At 46.2% G+C, this 24,429-nt stretch overlaps 1 protein-coding gene across 1 annotated transcript; it reads right to left on the reverse strand.

Moving 5' to 3' along the window:
• Positions 1-1,043: 1,043 nt before the first annotated feature.
• ATIC (5-aminoimidazole-4-carboxamide ribonucleotide formyltransferase/IMP cyclohydrolase) lies at positions 1,044-22,842 on the reverse strand. The gene is made up of 16 exons (XM_075529351.1): positions 22,695-22,842; positions 22,294-22,420; positions 18,757-18,833; positions 17,959-18,025; positions 16,518-16,606; positions 15,878-16,029; positions 15,350-15,506; positions 13,858-13,983; positions 12,992-13,099; positions 12,155-12,240; positions 10,091-10,180; positions 8,494-8,622; positions 5,045-5,137; positions 2,944-3,126; positions 1,503-1,658; positions 1,044-1,282 (listed from the first exon to the last, which is right to left on the reverse strand). Exons 1-16 carry the CDS (start codon positions 22,711-22,713, stop codon positions 1,163-1,165), a joined length of 1,779 nt encoding a protein of 592 aa, XP_075385466.1. The 5' UTR covers positions 22,714-22,842; the 3' UTR covers positions 1,044-1,162.
• Between the last annotated feature and the right edge of the window lie 1,587 nt (positions 22,843-24,429).

Consider the following 24,429-nt stretch of genomic DNA (forward strand, 5'->3'; position numbering starts at 1 on the left):
GCAAACTGTGGAACAAGGGAAGCATTAAAATCCACCGATGTGCCCATTCTAAAAAGAGGTGAACTCACAGACGCTGAAATGATCACACAATATGATATGCAAACAATGTTTGGCTGAAAATGACTGTGAAACTGTTACAGCAGTACAAACACTACCAAGAATGGAAAGCCTTCACGATTTAACAGTGGTTATGAAAACCGCTACGAAGGCCACAGAAGTCTTTGCAGTAGAACAAAGGATACTGCGTGGTTTAAAATCAGGTACAGTGTACTTCAGGTACACACCATACTTACACAATTGGTATTTGAGCAGGCTCACTAATATGAAGAATACAGCACTGGGGTTTTAAGGAAGAGACTAATAACCTGCAGCAAACAGGTGACAGGTGCGGGCTTGCTTGGTGAAAGCAGAGGATTTGAAGCACGAACCGAAGACCACAGACTACAGTGGCTCAGTATGAGTTACACTCCATCATGAAGAAAATACCCTTCTAATTGGTCCAAGAAGCAAAGCCCCACCCCATCAACCAAGTCCTTGTAACCCTGTTAAGGAGAGCAGAACGCCTATTCCCGGGTTTCTGAGATGGCGAGACTTCACAAGAGCAGACAGCCTTTCTTGGGCAGAAACACGCCTAGCTGATGTTACCCTTTACCTGGAAATGCCAAGGTCCTTGAGCAACCCCAGTGAAGGGCTCAGCCCGAGGGAAAAGGAATAATCTCCACATAAGGGGGTCGGGTCAAGGGCAGACTTATTGATTCTGACCCTTGCAGGTTCAGACTGTAAACCTGCTGTTGGTTTGCTGTGCAAAGCTGACAGCCAAGCTTCTCAGAACTGTAATGAAAGAAGCACCATGGGAAATCTCCGTGGGGAAACTGAGGTGCTTTCAGACGTTTGTGCTTGGCACGCCGGTTGTTCCATGTTTCTTGCATCGGCAAGGTCTGAGATGAACGGAGTGACTCACACACAAGCGCTTGTGTGTGAAGGTTGTCAGCTTAAAGATTCTGTTAGTTTTTTATGGCAAATTAAACACAACCAAGATGTAATCATGGATCCAAACATTAAGATTTAATGTTTTATTTTGGGGAGGGGGGAAAAAACACATGAAAATTTCTGATTGTTCAGAGCTATATAAACAAACTACAAAAGAACAGCACGAGGTGGATCAGTGATGAAAGAGACGGAGATTGGTATGAGCCAGGATGATCCCCAGTTCATTGCAGGCCTCAATCACAACTTGGTCAGCAGCAGAACCGGAAGGAGCGGCAATGTACGCCACACCACTCTGTGGGTCAAAAATGGGGCAGGTCATTCAAAGCCAGTGTTAGAGACCAACATTTGCTAACAATGATTCACACCAGAGACTCATTCTCTTAGCCAGAAATGTCAGTTAGTGCAATGGGTACCCCTATACATCAAATGGGAGAATCGAAATGATCTAAGCTACATCATGGTTCCTGTGATGTTTCTACGTAAACATGTCAGTTGCACATTTCCAAACTTACCCTTTTAGCTCTGTCTACATTGTCCCTGAAAGGAAAGAAGGCATCAGAACTGATGGAAACTTCACTAAGCGTGTCCACCCACTGCTTCTTCTCGGCCTCGGTCAGTGGTTCAGGGACTTCCTCAAACAGCGCCTTCCACTTTCTCAGATCTTCCTCCTGCGACAGAAGGAAAAGGTTACTCCCTGACCACCTGCGAGGAAGAGGTGACCAGAAGCCAGAAAGCACTCGGGCATTTATATCAAGAACAACTCCTCTTTCACCCCTACATTCCCATTTCTGGAATCTCCTTTCTTTCATGCTCGTACAGAGGGAAAACGAGTGGAAATTTCTCAAATAATTACCAAACTATTTTCCTTACTACATCCGTTTAATGCAAAGATAGCTTGGTCTCTGATGCCCTAGCTACCTGATACCTACTGTGGACAAAGGGGGCAGTGCTTCAAAAAGTACAGAGTAATTCTATTTTTACACGAACAGTTTGAAGCCCCCCGCGTGCACTGTGCAATCTCCTTCGATCCAGGAAAACAAAGAGGGGAAAGCAAAGCCCATTCCCCGTGGTTTTCCAATGAGTCTTCCATATTCAAATTCAGGGAGCAACAGAGCCACGCCTGCCTAGAAGTTCGTCTCCGGAAAGCAATTCATCTCAGAGACAAACTGGAACACAGTACACAAGGTCTGTATCTTTCTAAGGGATGTCTGGCATTTCCATGGTGTGTGACTTTCTGGCTGTGAAGACACACAATTACTTGCGTTCACCCACAAAGACCCTTCCAGGACCATCAACAGGATTTTCAAGGACAACGGTAACAGAAGAATTCAAAAGTCAGAGAGAAAAGGAGTTTTACATACTTTTAGGCTATTAGGCCTGTCTGTAGCCTCCTGTTTTTCTAAGTTTGACAAGATTCACGCTCCCCAATGAACTTAATAGATAGAGCCAGGTAGGTCTTATCCCCCGCACGCTCACGTCCCATTGAGGACAGACTATGCACAGTCACTGGGTGACACATTTCTCTTCGGACAGACTCCCAGGGACTGGGGAATTTAATACTCTTACACACCTTCCTTTAAAAACAGCGAAAATGTTGCCAGAACATGGAATGTGACAGAAATGTGTTCAGCTGCTGCTGACACTTGTAGGAAACTGTGGTAGAGAAAAACTCGCCATGAGTATCTGCCATCAGGCACTCGTGTCTAACGTTTAATACACACCTATCAGGCGCCTAGGATCGTGCCTGGCAGTGAAAAATAGTCCCTGTCATCAAATGCTTATGACAAAGAAAGCACAAATAAATTAGACCAATAGTTGTAATTCAAAAGAACTTTTTAGTTTCAGGAAAAAAGTATCCTTTCTGTCTGCATGGAGTGATGGAGTTAGGTCTGTCACACAGACAAAAGATTAAGCGCATTAATATACTCTGCCTGTAACCGATGTCTCTCATACCTCGCCAATGGTTCCAGTAACATATTGATCGATGGCATTAGAGATTTCCGCCCTCTTCACTCCGGGTTTAAACTTCATGGAAAGCACTCGCGGGTGGTGTCTAAGCCACCAGGAGTTTGCCTTGTCCCCTGCAAGGCGCGTGCAGTGAATGCGGGACTGCTGCCCAGCGCCAATGCCGATGACCTGAAGAACAGAAGACACAAACGGAACACCTGACAACACGGCCCCCAATGGCTCTTTGTCCATGGCCCTAAGAAAATACCAACTCAAACAACACACACGGGGCTCTCACGGTGGTAAAAGGGGAGGGCGAATGGTTATGGCTCCATTTTACTTTGCTGTGATTCAGAAGTATGCCTATTCATGTTCCAGAAACTTCTAGACTGCAATGAAGTTACATTTCCCGTGGTCCTAGGGCTCATTTCTGATGGTTATGGAACCCACAATTAAAATGGGACAAAACTCTTAAGATAGCCATAGAATAAGATCATCAAGGCTATTTGAAAGGCCTCACTCAGCCAATAACTTCCTTCTAGGAACTGGTATAAAGATCGGGCCAGGTGATCCTAAGAGGTAAAAAAGGCTAGACAGGAGGCGTCTTTCTTCCTCTCTAACACTGGGTTCTAGTCTGAAGCAATGTCCTCAATGTGGTTCTCTGGGTCTCCTTCCTGTAGCGAGACACAGCAGTGCGTGCTTCCCACAGGTCAGGAGGAAGCGTTCACGCCGTGTGGTCCGCACAGAGCTTTCGCCCAAGGAGACCACTAACCTACATATTTCCCCAGACTGTTACGCTGGCGACTGGCAGGCTTTATCACCTGGCTCACAATTGGAAGGGGTCTTCCAGGTCACGTATTAGCCCATACCCCTTTTACCTCCTGGTAGACCCAGAGCAGTAAACCAAGCTCTACTGACACAGTGGGAAGCAAGGGGGTTTATGCGTCGACTACTACTGTAGGAGGAACTAATTCACTGAACCCTACAGTTGAGGAGACCTTGGTAATTAACTAGTTCAAGCCTATACTCCATACCTCACGGCACAGGGAAAGATTATCTCGCTTAACCTCATATAGCAAGAAACATTCACTATCTTTTTTTCCTTCTTAATATCCACTATCTTGATGGCAGTGGTGGACAGGCGCTTGTGTAATTTGTCATATTTTCACTTAAAAGGGTGAAACTCGGGGGGGGGAAGAGGGAAGGGGGAACTGATTGCAGTGATCGATGAATAATCCACCCCCCCCCCAGGGGGATAAACAACAGAAACATGAGTGAAGGGAGACAGTAGCCAGTAAGACAGGAAAACAAATATAATTTATCAAGGGCTCACCAGGGGTGGGGAGAGGGAGCTGTTGTCAAGGGCTCAAATAGTTAAGTATATATTTTAGAAAATGATGATGGCAACATATGTACAAATAGGCTTGCTATAATTGATGCATGGAATGTTCTAAGCACTGTAAGAGTCCCAATAAGTTTGTTTTTTTTTAAAGTGACATTCACTCTATAGAAACATTTCAATACACCTGACTTGAAAGGGTGGTGCCCCTCCTAGTCTAATCGTTCCCCCACTCACTCAATGGTCTCTTGAGAAACGCGCAGGAGGCACCGCTGTGGGGACACCCTGCAAGCTGCTTACAGACAGGCTGGCTGTACCATTCGCACTCATTTTTCACAGGAGACAAAATCCCCATGGGAAGAAAATGAACCTGTTTTGTTAAGAGCAGTTTTTTATTGCTAGGTGCCCGAGAGTCAGTTCCCACTCAGTGACCCTACGGACAACAGAAGGAAACGCTGCCTGGGCCTGGCACTTCCCTCCCAGCTGCTGCTCCATCAATCTACCTCGTGGAGAACAGCCCTCCTTTCCCCAAAGGTGCCAACTCGCTCTAGGCAAGAGGCAACGTGACTAATTTCAGCTCTCGGTGCCAAAGCTCCTCTGCGATCATTAGTTTCAACAGTTGGCTAAGTTGCTGAGAAAATGTGGGCAAACCCAGATGAGACACGCTTGGCAAACCTTCCCTTCCAATACCCGAGGCAGATGGATCTTCTGACTATGATTTGGTGAAGCACAACAGTCCCCATGGGGTAGGTCTGACAGTGGACGTACCTGGCCGTTCTTGGCGTAGCACACGGAATTCGACTGCGTGTACTTGACGGCAATGGTGGCGACGATGAGGTCTCTGAGAGCAGACTCCGGCAACTGAAACAAACCCACAAGGGCTTTCAAATGAAGTACCTTCGTGTCATGTAACGTAAGAGACCTGCTGGGGGCTTCCAGCTCAAGTGACAGAATGAAATTAACTGTCCATGTTACCATGCTTGGTTAAGATGGTCGAGAGGCAGTGGGCCACGAACACTCTCAGAAACACAATGGGGCAGTTCTACTGGGTCATGTCCGCCCCGCGAGGCGCACTGGACAGCACGAGAGTGATTTCGTTTGTTTTACTGGAATACAGTGCAATGCCTGTGGCCCAGCAGGTGCAAACGACCGCACTCTGCAGCAACTCGGGGCTTCGCTACCAACGCCTATTGACGTAACACGCAGGAGGTAAAATAACCTCTCTCTCCAGTACAATCTATAGATCTCGGACAACACTATAAAAGCCCAGGGCTGGAAAATCGCCTGTAAACACTTCCCATAGATATTGCAAGTAACGGTGACACTGCCATCAAGTAAATGCTGAGCCACGGTGACCATACAGTCAGGGTAGGACTGTCCCTGTGGGTTTCCCGAGACGCTTTATGGGAGTGGAAAGCCTCCGCTTTCTCGGGAAGAGGCAATGATGGTTTCAAACTGCTAACCTTGGGGCTGGCAGCCTAACACGATGCCATGTATGCGCTAGGAAATTAGCTTAGGAAATAGAAGCTCGCTGAGGAATTGGTTCCTTCACGGTTCAGCTACTGAGTTAAAAAGCCATCAAAATGGAAACTCTTGCTCCGGACAGATTGGTCAGTTACCAAAACTAGGAGAAATGCTGCAGGCGTGGGAAGTTGTTTAATGTGGCTCTTCCAGCCAAAGTCTCTAACTGGCACCAAATGACCTTTCCCATCATGGTTCTAGTAGACGGTGGGGAAAGATACTGGCAGGAGCGAGTAAGGAGGCAGAGAAAGGCCTGCTGGTGCATGGCTGGTGTCAATACAGAATGCCGGACGGTTTGTCACAAAAGGAAACATGCAAATGCCACACCACCAACAACTGCATGCGTGCTGGTGCTTTTACCCCAGAGCAATGAGCCCAACGTTCATCCAGAAACCCACACGAGAATGTAGTTAGCAACCTTATTCATAATAGCAAAAACCGCCCAAATATCCTTCACGTGGCAAATAGTTAAACTACATATAGTCACTACAGAATCTTGCTCATCAACAAAATGAATGCACATGCCACATCTGGATGAAGCTAAAAAGAACTATGCTGAGTAAAAAAGCCAGCCTCCAAAGATGATAAATGTACGCAGTATGACTCCATTCTACAGTCTCTTTGAAATGGCACTGGGTTTGGGGTTTTTTTGGGGGGAGGGTGGTTTTCCAAAAAAGGTTAATAGCGAAAGCCATTACTAGATGTCTACCTGTTCCAAATAGAATGTTAGTGCCCTGAGTTTAAGATCAAGGACTATTAAAAAAATGCCTGGGGATAGGAGTGCCAATCTTATACACATGATACAAATGAAACACAGCATTATTTAAAAAAAAGCAAGGTGGGGGGTGGAGACCAACGAACTGAAAAATGTTCTTTCAGGACTCCAACCTTCTGGACCTAATCTAATCTTCGATAACAAAAGTATCTTAAAATGGGCTGGGAATGGGACAGGTGATGACAAAGGATAAGACAATCATACTGGTCCTTATTTACCCATTGCCAGGTCAACACTCCCAGGGAAGTAGAAGTCAACTTCCTTAAAGGTCAAGGCCTTGAAAATCCTGTGGGGCATGTCTGCCCTGTTCCACAGGGTCACACCGTGGGTCAAAATCAACTCCCTCAGGGTCACCATTAATTTCCCAAGATAAAAATGCAAGAATATCCAGTATGTGATCAAGCAAAAGTAAGCAAGCACGCATGTGATAGGAACAGATGACTGATTGTCCGGGTAAAGGTCTCAAAGTCTGTTTTCACCCTATCTAACTCCACACCCTCAGGCACAGCGCTTCACTTCCCGCTTGTTACAGTGGATCTGAGCCCCAATAACATGACCCCCCACAAAAAGCAAAAAAGAATGAAAGAAACCAGTCTTTTAGGCAGGAGCAAACAGACAAGCTGAACATTAATCGGATCAAATACTTGGGCAACAATTGGATTGCAGACGTAAAGACTACAGAACGTGGGTCCTGAATATGTGCTTTTACCGTCGCCATATTTCCCCACACTGCACGCAATCAGCGCAGACAGCACACGGGGTAAAGGTGTTCGCAGCACACTGGGGAAGAGAGTGGTTCTAGGAAGGAGTTCAGTAGAGCAGTAACAGGAAGAAGACGGTCCACCTTTACCTTATTTGCTCCGGAGCCAAGTTCCCTCTCTCTCCCCTGAAGGAACAGAACAACTCACCTAGATGTGCGCATACAAGGCCTAGCATTCAACCAAAACGAGCAGACACTGGCACACGGGAGCAGAACCTCCAGCACACAGCGGAGAGCATGCCAAGGAGCAAAAACATCCTTCAAGGCTCTACAAAGGTGTTTCAGAAACAAATCCCAACTCCACCATTCCCATGACATGGAACACTGGGCAAATTTCTGCACGGTCTCCTATGCCACTTTCTGATGTCTACATAGAGATAAACAGCAGTCGTCATCCCTCACGGGGCAGTCATGCAAACCAAATATCTGCAGGTCAGATAACAGCATGTAAAATGGAAGAAGTACTCCTCTAAGTACATGTACACAGATTGCCACAGTCAAACAAAGATGTGACCCAGACCTACACTGATTCAGCAACACATCTGTAGTGTAAGGCACGCAAAAAAGGGCAAGTTACAGGACAGAATAGTGTCGAATAACACCGTCCCTTCTAGTCGTAATTCCTTACATTTTAATTCTAGACTCTGCCTGGGACCGTAATTCCATTTTTGAAGGCGATCAGTGCTATGTTAATGGACAGCACTGCCACCACCCTGTTTCCCTGGAGGTTTGGTTTTCTGAAAGACAAAAACTTCCATGAAAGCTATCTCATACACAAAAATTCCAGAACGTTCCCCATTGGAGTATTCTAGATCTTGTGTGGACCAAGGACTGGATCCTTACTGCTGACAGATCCCCACTTGTGATAGCTTGGCCACTTCCCTACTAAACTCTTGGCTGGAGTGTTGCTGGTGTGTTCTGTGTGGCTAGTATCAGAGGGCAGTATCGAAGGGAGAGAGGGTGGAAGGATGTGTGACCTCTGCCGCAAGGTCACAGGGAAGGTCACTGGATATCAATGAAGACAGTTAACAGCATTCAGCACAGAAGCTGGTAATGCGGTCTCTTAGCTTTATGAACACGGGTGGACCTGGCAGCAGAAGAGGAACCCGCCCACTGTATACCCATTGGTCCTAAAGGCACCGATCACAGGCTCAGACTTACTTCTTTCTTCTTGGTAACAACATTGCTAAATAATGACCCGTCGATGGTGCTGTTGTTTCTCTTCTGGCTTAAACGCAGACCAAAGAGAGTTCGAACTTCATTTTCATCTGGTTTGTAGGAAGGGTCCATCTGAGTTAGAAATGTAAAATTTTACAAGACTGCAGTTACACCTCTCAACTTTTTCTAATATAGGCACTAAACAGGGTTACATGGAGCAGCCGACAGCAAAGCAGCACCACTCTATGCCGGTCTCCACGGTCACAATGCAAATGTCGGGATCACCCTGCCTTTCGGCTTTTTATGTCTTTGGTTTGGAAGGCAGGCAGGGTTACTAGTTGTTACTACAAATTCATCCAAAATAAAACCAAGTGCTTACTCACAACCTACCAATAGCCAGGAAAATTGAACTGGGGGGAAAAAAAAGTACTTAGGGATTGGAAGCAACCTCTATGAGATTTTAAATCAACAGTAATTAATACGACGGTTCTGATAGTTTAATAGAGAAAAATACACGTAAGGAAAGGTCACATGCATGTATCTTGCAACAGAGACTCCAAATGAAAAAGAAAAAGGTAAAAAATTAGACCTACAGAACTACAAGTATCAGCAAAAAAGGTGAACGTTATCAAACGCAGAACAGGAACACTTTGTAACAACACCGCCGCTCCCAGATGTGCTAAGATTGACAGATCACATCAAGTTGATCCAAAGTGCGTAGAGTACAACTGCCCGTAGGGGTAATATTCACAGGTGCAGCTACCCAAGTCTTTCCTCCCCTAAAGCCACTGGTGGGTTCGAACCACCAACCTTTCGGTTAGCAGCTGGGCACTGAACGGCTGAATCACCCCAAACAGAAAAATATCATGATTTCATGTGCAAAAATCCCAGCAACGTAATCGATAAACAGGCAACGAGTAGAGACAAGACACAAAAAGGAAATAGACTCAAACGTGAGAAGACGTCATCTCACTTGTAACGAGAAGTTGAAACTAACCCAGATGTCCCTGCAAGTGCAGAGAAGACCCGGTTTAAGAACACAGGCTGGTGCTGGCAGCACGCAGCTGCACGCATGCGCTCTTGGGGCATCCTGTTTGTTGAACAGCCTCTTGGAGGACGAGCGGCCCTAGGTCACCCCTGGACCTGCCTATGCTGTCACTCCAGGTGTGCACACCAGCTCTCTAGATAAGATGCCACACAGAACACACTGATACGATTGTGTAAGGTGCATCCATACGCGGGAAACACAAGCAAATTATTTGCTTCGTGCACAAATTTTCAGGAAAAAGCAAAAAATCCAAAACAAAAAGCACCTAAGAAAAAAGACAATCTGCAGCAGAGGGGGCCATGGGGAGATTTTTCACGACATGCCTTTGAACTTGAAAACGGACAAGCACACTGCTCATTAAAAAATAAATTTACTTAAAAATTAAGGTCTGGGACACCATTTTTAGCCCTCAAATGAATAATGTAACAAGACTAAATAAATGAAACTCAGGACTAAGAAACTATCATACAGAGTGAAAGTAGAAGGGTCGCCATCCTGGGGAGTCACAAAATGTAAGAGCTAATTACTTTCTCAAACACAAAATGTACCAACCTGAAGCACACAGTAATTTCCATTTTTCTTTTTAGAAAGAATTTTCAAGGCTTCTACTTCATATCCTGGAGCAACAATGCCATCAGATACCTGCAAATATATTGAGGATTAGTTCATCTCTATTAAAACAGGAGGGAGGGGAATCACAGCAGCATTTGCTGATCTGACTTCGAAATAATACTGTCCTTACATAACACAGCTTCCTACACCTACTACCACCACCACCAATGGTGACGCACAGCTTTCTGTCCATTCTCAAAACTGACCACATCTCAGTTGCCATCCTCTCCAAGCTCCGCTAGCTGTGGTTCAGCTCTAACCACGATCCTCTTTCACAGCGCTTCAGCCTGAGTTCCCCGGGGGGAAAGGGGGAAGACATCCCCGTTCTCTTCCTGGGGCGCTGGCTTGTATTGAAATGGGGCCATTCTAGCCTCAGCTCTAAGTGACGTGTGGCAAGCCAAGTGATTCGACAGGAAGACAAAGGGATTCGATTAACTCATGCATTTACATTTTATAACAAAGTTGCAGATATCACAGCCTTCCACCCAATCCTTGCTGTCAGCTCAGTGTAACTTGGCATGTGTGGATCCACTGAGGCGGGGGTGGGGGCCACATTTACATTGTGAGGAATAACCAAAAAAACAGACCTCATCTGAAGAACACATAAAGCAGATACTGTATACACTCGTGTATGAGCTGAGTTTTTCAGCACATTTCTTTAATGCCGTTTCTGTGGTAAAATTAGGTGCCTCAGCTGACATCAGGGCTGGCTTATACTCAAATATATACGGTAAACAGGGTCATCCCCAACCCCTTCATCTCTGGCCCCACTCCTGCAAGCTATTGAGCTACCTTCTTTGCCCCCTTTTCTTTCTGTGCTCCCAGGCGGCTTTTTAGAATGCATGCTTCTTTGGCGTTCAACTGGTGAGGCTCGGTCTCTCTGAATAGTTTTTCTTTTCCCCAGGATTTACAGGAAGGTTCTCTTACCACCTCAGGCGGCATTCTACGCTCTTAGGAAACAATTGCTCGGCCTTTATTATAACTACTAAACGAATGAAAATGGATGAAGTATAAATAAAAACAAGTTTCCCTGAGTAGCCAAATATCAATTTGAAACCATTTATCACATGTCAAAATTATCAATCAGTCCAAGGATGCATGTTCTACACAAACAAGGACGTTCAAATTGATACACGTTAATGAGCCTGACACTGGTACAAACCCCAGTTAGGTTATGGCTTTGGTGAACAGCAAAATGGAGTTACTTTTGTTAGGTGTCAGCTAGTCAAGCCCACGTTTGACAGAATTACTGTCCCATAGGTTTAAGACTGTTGATTTTTATTGGTTTTATTGGAATATAACTCACACATCCTACAACTCAACATTAAGTTCATCCACAGTAAGATGTATAATTATTCACTCAGTCACTGTCTCTATACTTACTCATTTTAATGGGGTGCAAAGCACATTTTTCCCCCATGGAGGCACTGCGTGGGTTTGAACCATCAATCTTTCGGTTAGAAGCTGAGACAAGGTTTATTGTCCCAACTTGGCCAATAAACACATGAGGGAGTAATTGAAGGGCAGAGAGATAAATGTCTCGTAGAGTCTCGCCTTTCTAGTTCTCAGGTCTTTTGCTTTCTGATGGTAAGAAAGACCACGATGCAGCTGCCTTAGCCAGTTCCCTGCTTCAGCTGGCAAGGTTCCCTTCCTGCAAGATATCCCTGAGGAAAAGCCACACGGATTTACCCCGATGCAGCCCTGGGTGCTGGAACAGTTATGTGGAGACTGCTGCCAGCACTGAGATGCTTACACACTGACTGATTCCATTTTCTTCCTGCAGTCGGCGTCACTGTGTGTTTTGTCAGATTGAGGGGACTTTGTAGATGGGTGTCGTACATATGGGCTAATGTTAAGATATAAAACTCTCTCTTATACATGAGTTTCTGTGGATTTGTTCCCCTACTTTATCCAGACTAACACAGAAGCTGAGAGATTAACTATTGCTTCATTTATAGATGGATAGAAAGATATCTCTCTACTAAAGATAGTCTCTCTACTAACCTCTCTGGAGATGATCTTGGCAGTAGGGACATCACAAACATCAGACAGTGCAATGAAATCACCAAATGAAGACATCCTATCAGCCCCTGTAAGTAATTAAAATAAGTGATTATCCTCATGGAGCAAAAACATTTGAAATCCCTGCAGGAACACACAAATCCATTTCTGTATATCTAATCTTATTTACATAAAATTTAAAGCAACAGATTAATAGCTCATTAACTGAAGAATCAGGAAAATGGTATTCTTGGGCAGAGGTTGGTGAAATTTCTGTAGGTCAGGTGCTCGGTCTCTATTTCAACCATGCAGCACTGCGGCTGTGGCCCCACAGCAGTCCGAGTCCATGAAGAAGCATGGCTACCCTCCAGGGACAGGCCTTTTTAAAACAAGGTTGGATCAGCCAGATATGGCCTAGGGCTTCACTGTTGATCCTTGTCCTAGAGGGTACATTGTAGTACCTGCGTTTTCAAAAACCTTCCATTTTATAACAAAGTTATAAAGTGTTCCAACTTAGTTATAAAATAAACTCAAGAAATGAGATGCTTCTAGAAAACGGAATATGGAATTCTCAAATCTAATAGAGCAACCACACCACTGTAGTCACAACATTGAAAGTGTAAATGCAAACAGCCTCCTCTGGAGGTCTATGCCCCAAATTCCAGCGATATTTCCCCACACTAGATCCGAGACTAGCACAGACTGCTACAAATGTATCTACCAGACAGTAACTAACAGCAATAAGACATTAGAAAAATGAAATAAAGATTACTATTTTACTTAAGATAAAATATGGTGTTAATCTCTAAAACCAAATGGCCCTGTTGGTCTCCGTCTGACCTCTTGCTCTGGCGTACGCGGTAGCAATGGGCGTGAGGGTGGGGTAGAGATCGTAGACCATGCACACTTTGGCCTCATCTTCACTGAGTGGAAACCCAACAGCAGCACCTGGCGGAGAAAGCCACAAAACAGGAATGCAAGCAAGCTCAGGTTGTCACTTGTCAATTCTCTAATCAAGGTCAGATGTTGCTTAACATGGAGTCTATGCAGCACCACAGCCAGCGCCCGTGCCATGTGAAATAGCATCTGCCTGGCCAGAGCTCTCAGCACTCCGACAGCGGCGTGGAGGCCGGCACTCCGTACTCTGCTCTCATGAGATCCCCTGGGTCCTGTTTGAGATCTCATGCCCGGCTTTGCCTCCTCGCTCACGAAATGCAAATACCCGAGGGAACTAATCATGTGTGGACCTGGGAGCACATTGGAGAATGCAAGTTATGATGTTCCTGTGACCACAGAGAGGAATGCACTGTTTACCATGGCTACTACAAGGTAGAGACAACCAAGTCTCTACACCGGTTTTCATTTCCAATCTTGGGGGAACACGGTCATCCGGGGATCTGGCACTAAAGCCACCCCATTTCCTTTCCTTACATTTTCCCACTTCACTGCAAAGGACTGGTCACCTGACCTTCCTGCCTCTGGATAACTTCATGCCATTTTCATGTGTGAGTGACATGCACATACATAGCTGGACAGGCAGATGGACTTTCAGGCTACGGTTACTCAGCTTTCGTCACATCCGACTAGACTGATACTGTTACCAGCAGACTGGATACAAATGGCCTTCCAAGTTGGTATTATAATAGTCAGCCTTCTACACCTGAACAAGAAATGCGTTTCTCTAAGTTCCGGGGCACAGGGCTTACCTGCCGGGCTGACGTGTTTGAAAGAGGCAGCGGCAGGGAGGCCTAAAGCGTCTTTGAGCTCCTTCACCAGCTGCCAGGCATTCAGCGCATCACACAAGTTTATAAATCCAGGGGAGCCATTTACAACTGCAGGTAAAAAAAGATACACAGGCATGATCAAAGAGACGGTGCCAGTGGAACGAACGGAGTTTTATATAAAAAAAGCACACTACTGACAGGGATGGAACCCTGCGGAACTAACAATATTTAAAAAGACTGCATCTCCAATTTCTCGTAAGCTCGTAATTTGGGCAAGATTTTTTTAGGTGATGATATTTCTCATGAAGAAATGTGCATCTCAGGTTCACCAAACACAAGCAATTGTGGCCAAATAATGAAATATGAACAGATCTGGTGGGTAAACAGACACGTGGGTGAAGGGAGACAGCAGATAGTGTAAGATAAAAAAATAATAGTAATTTATAAGTTTTCACGAGGGTGTAGCAGGGAGGGGGAAAAAAGGAGTTGAAGCCACGCGCTCAAGCAGAAAGAAAATGCTTTGGAAATGATGATGATGGCAACATATGTACAAAAGTGCTCGATACAATGGATGGATGGATTGTAAGAGTGGTAAGAGCTCCCCAAAAATGATGAAAAAAATAAATATAAAACAACTTTATATTTGTATTTGTTTTACGTGTTATCATGGCATTTGAAAACCAGTCACAGTTCCAACAGCACACACACGCCATGACAAACTGACAGCTGGGTGCGTGGGGGGAGGAGGGGTTGCAAACTTTCACCGCCTCCCCATGGATTCTGAGCTCTGAGACTCTGTGGGCGGAGTCGAACGGTCCCTGTGGCTCTCGAGACTAGCTCTTAACAGGACATGTCAGGTCTCAGCAACGCAAAGGGACAGAGCTACTCTGTCCAACTGGGCTGCTATGAATGTTGCCTGGACGAGAGCAGGTTTGGTTTTCTCAGATTAAGAAAAGGCCAAAAACACCCGTTCTGTTGTGAAAACAAGAACAGAATCTCTTAGCAGGAGATTCTAATCTCTGTGCTTCTTGGGCCAGTTTTCCACAAACAGCTGTCTAAACATCAAAAGAAACACACATCAAAATAAGAGACAATGAATCAAAACCTCTTGCTCAGGGTTAATGAAATGCTTTCGAAAACGTATATGGCAACTTTTTTGGACCTCAGAATGTAGAGGGGAAATAGAAACTTTAAAAGCTACCTAAGCTGAAAAATTACAGATAGCATTGGTTTTAGAAGTTTGAGCTAAATGTGGTTTCTAATCAGTCATTCAGGGAATGTGTAGGGAATGTTACCAACGGGCATCTCAAACTTCAGAGGGCTCTAACAGGTGTTTTGTGATAATTTTACATTTTAAATGTAGCACACCTCGGGCACAACATGGACGGACGGGGTGTACACGTACACACACACACACACACACACACACACACACACACACACACACACACACACCCACCCACTGAAGCTTTACCTGTGAGCGGAAGTCTGGGCTGCAGTGTGTACAACTGAGCAGGAGTTTGATGAGGGTTCATCCCATACCTCAAGGGCAGCTGAGACACTCCTTTGCTGTACTGCCTCCTGAAGTAATCGGAAATGGCTTCATCATACTGGGCGGTGTGAGTGAACGCCTGCAGCAAGAAGGGCAAGCTTTATGTAAGCAACACCAGCAGCCTTTTCCAAAAAGCAGGCCAGAGAAACTTGTGATTCATAGCAGATAGTGGCCCTGTCCCCCAACTCACACCCCCTGTCCCCGCAACAAGATAAAAGACACCCAGGAACATGAAATAGCTTGATGAATTATTAGCCCGATCAATTTTCTATCCATCTTTTCTTTAAAAAATATTCAAAAATGTGGGGCCTCTTTGTTTAAACGAAAGGAGAATGAGCATATTCCAGGCTAAGGTTTGGGCGGCGAGATGACATAGCATCAACTGGTCTGGCCAACACTGCCTGCGTTTACACGGCCGTCACCTTACAGCACTGGACGGTGGGGCCCTACCTTCAAGGCTAGCTGGCGCCGAGTCTCCACGGAGGTGTCTTTACTGTCAGAGCTCTGCATCTCCCGGGACACCGCTGCGTAGTCCTCTGGGTCACACACGATGGTCACGCGCGCGTGGTTTTTGGCTGCCGCTCTCAGTAAGGTGACGCCACCTGGAAGAACAAGCAGGGACTCGTGCTTTCTCAACCAGACTTCCATGTTCACATCCATCCATTAGCCCTTCCCAACAGTCATCGTGCAGATACTTCCACTACAATCGTTAACTTTACAAACAAGGAAAATCAAGCTCACAGCCGACAAAGTTCTGATGAATTGGTCATCCATGAGCACGATCTAGAACGAGTATTCTTCCAGAGCCCTCAAGACTGAAGGCAAAAACAAAGGTCATACGTAACGTGAAGTCGCCCACCCTGCACTGCACTCCGCCAGTCTGGTAAAGCAGGTTTTCCAGCTTTGATGGCGGAAATGGTGACAAAAATCTTGGCATCTCCGTCACCCCCAGTGGCTCCAGTGGCCAAAGACTAGAGATCTGCTTCCAGAATTATGACAAGAAAACCCTCTGGGGCAGTTCTCCGACGGTCTCACGGGGTCGCTGCGAGTAGGGAGTACACGACAGCACCTCATGGCGGGCCCAGCTTACCAATGTCAATTTGCTCCACAGCTGCCTCCGCAGTGACATCTGGAGAAGCCACCGTTTTCACGAATGGATACAGATTGCAGACCACAACTCTGAAAAGAGAGGGATTTAGCGGTTTTTAACAACTCAGCCCGGTTGACAACAACCAAGAAAAACGAAGCCAGCAGCTACTAACAAAAACAGCGACGACTGAGACACGGCGGTGGGGCGGGTGCTTCAGAATGCAAAGGATGACGCGCCACAGGGCCCGGCCCGCCCACTGCCCCAGGAGGCAGGTCATCAGTAGGCAGAGGTGGCAAGTGCTCTTGTTGTGAGAGAACTTCCACAAGTCCGTCAAAAATGGAACTTTTAGAAGGGAACCTATTGTTCCCTCTAAGTTCTCTCTGGTCTGCAATGGTGTTGCCTGGGGCAGCCTTAGGTACCCAGTACGTTCCTGGCAGCACTTCTGGGCGGTGCAAACTGTGTGCACAGGCTCGAGTCCACTCAGACACCATAGACGCTGTGGACCTTGGGGTCAGCAGCCCGAAGCATAATCGCCATGCCACCAGGCCTCCTTGGGGCAAGACAGTCCACAAAGACAGCTTCAAAGTTCTACCACAAGGAAGTGACCTCATGTCTCACGGAGTGGACCTCAGGGCAATCCTGACCGTATGGCTGTTTGGGTGGTAAGCAGATCAAAGGTGGTACACAGGAGAGAAAACGAAAGCATTCTCCTTGCAGATGGGAACCAGCTAAGGATGGCCTGTGTCATCAATACTGTACTGTTTTAACCGCACTAAGAAAGGAGAAAGGGAAGTTAAACACATCCAAATTGCAAAGAAATAAAACCCAGTATGTACATTCTATGAAGCTATGCATAGAAACCCCCGAACACACGGCACAAAAATTCCTGGACTTGATTCAGCTGAATGACAAGGCCACCTGATCCACACACAAAAGTCAGGCAGATTCCTTTAGCTAACAGAGCACTCTGGAAAGGAAAATGATACCATGTACAATGGCCACCCACAAACAAGATTGGAAATGCTGCAATCATCAGCTATTAAGAGATGCAAAACAAAAAAATGAGGTATCTCTCACCCCATCCCAGTATTATATCCTCCAAGTTCACCCATGAAATGCAGCGTTTGCAGAAATCTCACTATTTTTTAAGTTGCCTGCTACTGAGTGCAGGCGCCCACACCTCCAGCAGCCATCTTTTCCTATTGTGAGTAGCAAAGTTCAAAAACAGGGCGCAGACAACCTCTAGAACACAACAAAAGTTGGCAAGCCTGCGGAGACCAGCAACCTTAAACACTGCTTGTAGGACTGTAAAATGGTACTGAATGTTTACAGTGAGTGACAGGAAACAAAGATCACTGCTGATCTTGGATGCCAGGTTTAACACAATTTTTATCTTTGGTCCACAAAGTGTCCAGCCCCAAGGTCAATTTAAAAATTTTACCTTATGAGATTGAAATCAAGTCTGGCCATGTCCGCACTATCTTCTGGGATATGACGAGCCAAGATTCCTAGTTTAACAAAGTTAGCGGACAAATTAGGTTGGAAAACCATGCCAGGAAAGGGCTATCTTTCCAATTCAATACCCTTCAATCAAGTCAAAACCACTAGTATTGTCTAACCCAGAGCAATTAGAAAACATAGTTATATGTATCAGTCCCTGGTACACCGTTTCTTGGACAACAAAATGTAAAAGAAAATACTAAGAATTTTCACACAAGTGTTGACAGTTTCATTATTACCAATGGTCCATCTGAGGAGTTTGAACTTAAAAAAAAAAATCATTTTATGGAGGGGGGGGTCGTACAACTCATCACAATCCATACATACATACATTGTCTTAAGCACATTTGAACATACGTTGCGATCATCATTTTCAAAGCATTTTCTTTCTACTTCAGCCCTTGGTATCAGCTCCTCATTTTCCCCTCCCTCCCTCATGAACCCCTGATAATTTAAAAATTATTATTACTTTTTAATGTCTGAATCTGAACTCTTTATTCCGCCTACTTGTACTGCAAGTGGAAATAAGTGAACAATGTATTTATTTCTTGTCACTGTGGTTTACCTGCACTTTGCTGTCTCAGATGAATGGGCAGAAACAAAACACTTGGTTAAACAATTCTTTCTGAGAGTGAGTTACACTGTGAGGCACATGGGCATATTTAAATTACCAAAGAAGTCTTTTTCATACTACACAATGTAAGTAGTTTGAATTCAAAGGGAGCAACCAACAACCTACCTGCGTGGACTGCGGGGTGCAGGGTTTTCACCCGGCCCCCTAACATTTCCGGAAACCCTGTCAGCTCAGAGACATCTCTGAAAACAGACAAAGAGAAAATTAACCCGTTCCTAGTGAATTGGCATTTTACACTATTCAGCACATTACAACACCAAGTCTACTGTTTTCATTGATTTTTTTCCAGTCAGAATTAAGCAAAAAAAAATTTTCCAGCTCAAGACATGCTTTATAAAGTAGGTTCCCAAGAATTCTACTTACTGCACCTTAAAAAAAAGACGATTACATTTTCAAGCAGACGAATTTCTGAATCAGTGACTAATAGAGTATCTTACAATTTCCAGAGAATTCATAGATTGAACCATAAACCATGCAAATGAGATATAGCCAACAAAACCATTTACATAATTAAACCCAAACCAAACCTATTGCTTTCAAGTCAATTCCAACTCATAGCAATTCTGTAGGACAAAGTAGAATTAGGCTGTTTAGTTTTTAAGTCATTGTATTGGGAGCTCTTACAGCTCTTATAACTTTCCATACATCAGTTGTATCACACACATTTGTACATATGTTGCCAGCATCATTTCTAAACATTTACTTCCTATTTGAGCCCTTGGTGTCAAGCTCCTTTGCTCCCCACCCTGGTGACCCTTAATAAATTATGAATGACTGTTTTCATATCGTACACCGACTGATAGCTCCCTTCACTCACATTTCTGTTCATTCCCCTCCCCCGGGGGATTATGCATCGATCACTGCAATCGGTTCCCCCTTCCTCCCCTCCTCCCCAAATTAGGGTTCATAAGGCTGCAAGTCTTTCTTGCCAGGAGCAATGGTGAGTTTGAAGCTCTTGGTTAGTAGCTGAGTGTTCTAACTACTGAATCACCTGGCACCCTGTTAACATGAGGCATTAAAAACATTCTTACTTTTTAGACACAGACCAGAACAGGGATGAAAATTTAATTTCATGGTAAACATACACATGAAAGGTTGTATAGTGTTGTAAGGCTTTTAAGCCCACAAATAAACTCCTTTTGGATCAAAGCCATGTAAGTATCAAAATTAAATGTATGGGTCCTTTCCCAATATCAAACAGAACTGATAGCGCTGGCTATGTAAAACTTACAAAACATTGGAAAACAACTGTGGGGGGGGGGGAGCAAAACACTAGAGGTGAGTTAAAAAGATAGCATTGAAATATTGAACCAATTACTACCTTGACCTCAGTTCTCAGTACCCATGAAGACTTCCTCTGGCAGTATAACAGACAAATGCTAATGTGAAAAAATGTTGATGTAGGGAAGTGAAAAGAGAAGGCAAGATCGTCTTCTGTTACACTAAGAAATAAGGCTTCTGCTTATACAAACACGGAAAGGAAATGCATCACAATGCTCATTAGCATTGTAATCTATTTGTACTACAGTCTTTTATCTCTCACTGCCATCAAGTCGGCTCTCCCTTTAGGTTTCTGACTTTTAAAACTTTCACAGGAGCAAACAGCCTCATCTTTCCAAGTGACTGCAGGGTTCGAACCACTGACTTTGAGCTTGGCAGCTCAAGGTTAATTACTCCCACAGGGACCTACAGCGTATACAGCAAACCTCCCCACAAGGCAACAAAAGCGGACAGGTTCCCTTCAGAGCTTATCTGGGCTGAATGTGTCCACTCTGAACAGTCACTTTTCATTTCCTACTATTCAGTAGTTACCACCCCACCTTGCCCACCGCCTCCCCAGACTGCCCGTTCCTTAAGGACAAGAACGGCATCTTGACTTCCCTTTGTTTGGCACATTCCCTGTCCAGTATGTTGATAGGTGCCAGAGTTAATACCAACTTACCGTGACCCAATATATAGGCTAGTGTAAAACTGACCCACAGGGCTTTAAAGGCAAACTGCCACACCTTTCTCTCAGAAGCACTGGTTTGAACCAGTGACCTTTCAACCAGCAGTCAAGTGCTTAACCAGTGCACCCCACAGCTCCCTCGCTAGCATCTACAAATAGGTTAAGACAAGGGAGCGAACAATAGATGTATACTTTCCCATGATGCCCTCATGTCTGGTAAAGTGTGAGGGCAGTGTAAAAGAGAAGGTCCTCAACAATACGGAATGAAACACTGGCTTCAATAATGGGGTCAAGCAATGGGGGGTGGCATGGAGTGGAGACCCAATGCCCATCTGTAGACAACTGGACAGCCTACAGAGGGCTCACAGGGAAGAAATGAGCCAGTCAGGGTACAGTACAGCATTGATGAAACACACAACTTTCCTCTAGCTCTTTGGTGCTTCCTTCCCCCCACTATCATGACATCACTTCTACCTTACACATTGGGTTAGACCAGAGCATGCACACTGCCTGAAACACAGGGAATCCAGGACAGATAACCCCCCAGGGCCAACAAGCAAAGTAGAGATACCAGAATTAGTGGAGTGTGGGGGGAGAAAGGAGAAATCGATCACAAAGATCAATCTATAACCCCTTCTCAGGGTGACAATCAATGGAAAGTGGGTGAGGGGTGAAGGAGGATGAGGTAAGATATGAAAATAATAATCTATAACTCAAGGGTTCGTGAGGGAAGGGGAAGAAATGGGGAGTTGATACCAGGGGCTCAAGTGGGAAGAGAATGCTTTGAAAATGAGGATGGCGGCATATGTGCAAATGTGCTCGACACACTGGGTGAATGCATGGATTGTGATGAGATGTAAGAGCCCCTAATAAAAGTATTAAAAATAACAATAGTAATAATGGGGTCAAACTAAGAACAATCGTGAAGATGACGCAGGACCATGTGTTTCCTTCTCCTGTCCATAGGCCTGCTCTGAGGCGGAACTGACAACAAAAACAGTGACCCCAAGAGCAGCATTTAAATCCTCACTATTCAGTTTCACTTAATAGTCAAAAGAGATCGCATGAAATTTAAGTTGAGTTTTTCTAGCAGGGAAAACGGCCAATGAAGCTATTTTGTTCAATTAAGTGGCTAAGAACCAGGGTCCGATGATCAAGGTTACTCAGGTTCCAGTCCTACCATCGCCTTGTTAGCTATTTTGAGTCTGTCCCTGACCCATGGTGACTTAATGCATAACGAACAGGATTGATGATACAATAAGTTTTCGCTGGTCCATTTTGGGAAGTAGATTACCAGTCCTTTCTTCCTAGTCTGACTGTCTACAAGCTTCGCTCAAGCAGCGCACAAGCGTCCGATTACAGGTAGTGGCTGCACCAGGTGCACTGCCCTGCCGTCGAGGGGATCACGACTCACGGCGACCCTCTAGGACAGAGTGGGACCATTCCGGGACTGTCGATCTTGGCAGGAGCTGCCTGCCTCAGGTCGCTCCCCACTGAGCCCCCACCCCCTCCACCAGCGCCTGCCCAAGTCTAAAACTGTACAGAAGTTTCTGGATCTCTCTCCGAGCCTCACTTAGCTACTTTCCACAGTGGGTTTCTAGTAGAAACTTTCTGCCCACTTAGGTCACTGCTCATGGAATGAATCTGGCCCTCCTTGCTGGCGGGATCGCCTTACCAGGTAACGCACGCCTTACCTCACGGCCAGGCCGGCGTCGCGCAGGGCTTTAGCAGTCCCTCCGGAAGCAACGAGGTCCAAGCCTACAGAAGTTAAGCTCCTGGCAAACTCCACGAGTCCGGTCTTGTCGGAAACGCTAAGCAAGGCTGAAAGAGAAGACACAATGTAACTCTCACGAGCACGCAGCAAATGTAACTCTCACGAGCACGCAGCAGGATGCTCTCCAGGGCCCGGGCCCGGGCGCGGGCCGGCTGGTTCCCACGCGTCTGCAGGCGCTCGGGCCCGGGCGACCCAGGCCTGGCGGCGGGGCCTCGGCAGGTCCCACACCGGGTCGGGGGCGGGCCGGGCCGCGGAGGGTGCGGAGCTCCGGGCCGCGCAGTTCCCGCCGGGCGGCCGCCGGGGCCGGGGTGCGGGGCTCACCGAGCTGGCTGGGGGCCATGGCTGCGGGCGGAGGGTCGCGGGCGGCGGGGACAACACGTGCGCAGGAGGCGGGCGACCCGGTCGGTAGTGCTCCGGGAGGGAGGCGGGGTAAAAGAGCCGCTGCTCAGGGTCACGTGACGCCGCCCCACCTCACCCACCCCTGTTTCCCGCCCCCCCCGCCCCGCCCTGCTCAGTTTCAAACCCGGAAGCCGCGCCTGCGGGCTAAGCGCGAGCGCGTGCGCGTCGGCAGCCGCTCTCCCGGGCCCCGAGTCACGGAGTCCGCCGGGCGTGGCCGCCACCGCTGTGTCCCCACCCGCAGGCGAGGCCAGCCCAGGCCTGCGGGCAATCCCTTGATCTGTAAAGGGTCAACATGGCCCCGAAAGCAAGCAGCGACACGAAGGAGAGTTCTCAGCAGAGAAGGGCCCCGGCGATCCCTCGCCATCCCCAGGTTTTAACAGATTCAAAAATGAAACAAAGGCGTACCTATTAAGGGAGAGTTCGTGAAATCGATAGTCGAGTTTTAGATGCCGCACTAAAAACACCTGGAATCTCTTGTAAGACTATGCGTTCTTTACAAATCTGAAAATAGGATTTTATCGCAAACCTGCTTGAGACTGCAGATAACTTTAAAAGGGATCCGAGGTGGGAGGAGCAGACTTTTCTAAATTCTTTAAAAACAAAAAAAGCAACACCAAACACTTTCATTTCTTTTTAGAATTGGACTATTGCGATGAAATACTGCTGGGTATGCACACCTCAGTCTATTCCTGATTAGCATTATATTTTTAAAATAACTCTGCTGCTGCTGTTGTTAGGTACTTTGGAGTTGGAGCTGACTCAGCTGCCCCTTCAGTACAGCAGAATGAAACACTGCCGGGGCCTGCGCTGTGCTCAGAAAGGCTCTCCCCTTTGACAGCCACTGCGTTAATCCATCTCAGTCTTTTCCAACTGCCCCTCTGCTTGACAAAGCAAGATGTCCTGTTCCAGGGACTAGTTTCTCCTGAAACATGTCCAAAACCTGTGAGATGCAGTCTTGTCAATGAGCTAGTGCCTAAAAGCAAAGGCACCCCTGACAGAGCCCTGGGTTCATCCTAAGCCTTAAAATCAGTGCCACCTTGATCTCACCCTGTATTCACTTTGTAGACACCAAGCTGCCAGAGGATGGTGTCCTTGAGCAATGTCCCCGGTGATGGGGAAGACAGGGAGGGGCAGACTACATAGAGTAAGGTGTGGAATACAAGAAACGAAGACGGAATAAGTGAACATACACCAAGAAGCTCCCGGCAAGACCTATATCCATTTCTGGCCCGAGGGATCAACAAACACACCTCCTGATTGTCTAGACCATAGCGCATTCACAAAGGTTTTGTAGGAGTTACTGCTTATATTTATCTCACCCACTGGAAGAACCAAACCAATGTCAACTCTGCATAAACAGAACAAATCTATGGATTTTCGGATTCGGTCAGACAGCCTTGGTGGTGTGCCAGTCGGTTGCCTATCTCTTTCCTCTTTGATGCCTATGTTCAGTGAAACTTTGTTTACCCCCACAACTATAACCAGGTGATGACTTCCCCCTAGGACACCATCCTCTCTTCTGTCTGTCGGTGTTTGTTCTTCTGTGGTACTCTCCATAGTCTTCCCAAAATGATAATCACTTCTCCATCTTCCTCAGCCTTTGCCCTGATTGCGCTTCCACCGGAGGCATGGCTTGGGCGTGGAGCATCTTGGTCCT

This window comes from Tenrec ecaudatus, chromosome 13, assembly GCF_050624435.1.
Source record: "Tenrec ecaudatus isolate mTenEca1 chromosome 13, mTenEca1.hap1, whole genome shotgun sequence".
NCBI classification, from domain to species: Eukaryota; Metazoa; Chordata; class Mammalia; order Afrosoricida; family Tenrecidae; genus Tenrec; species Tenrec ecaudatus.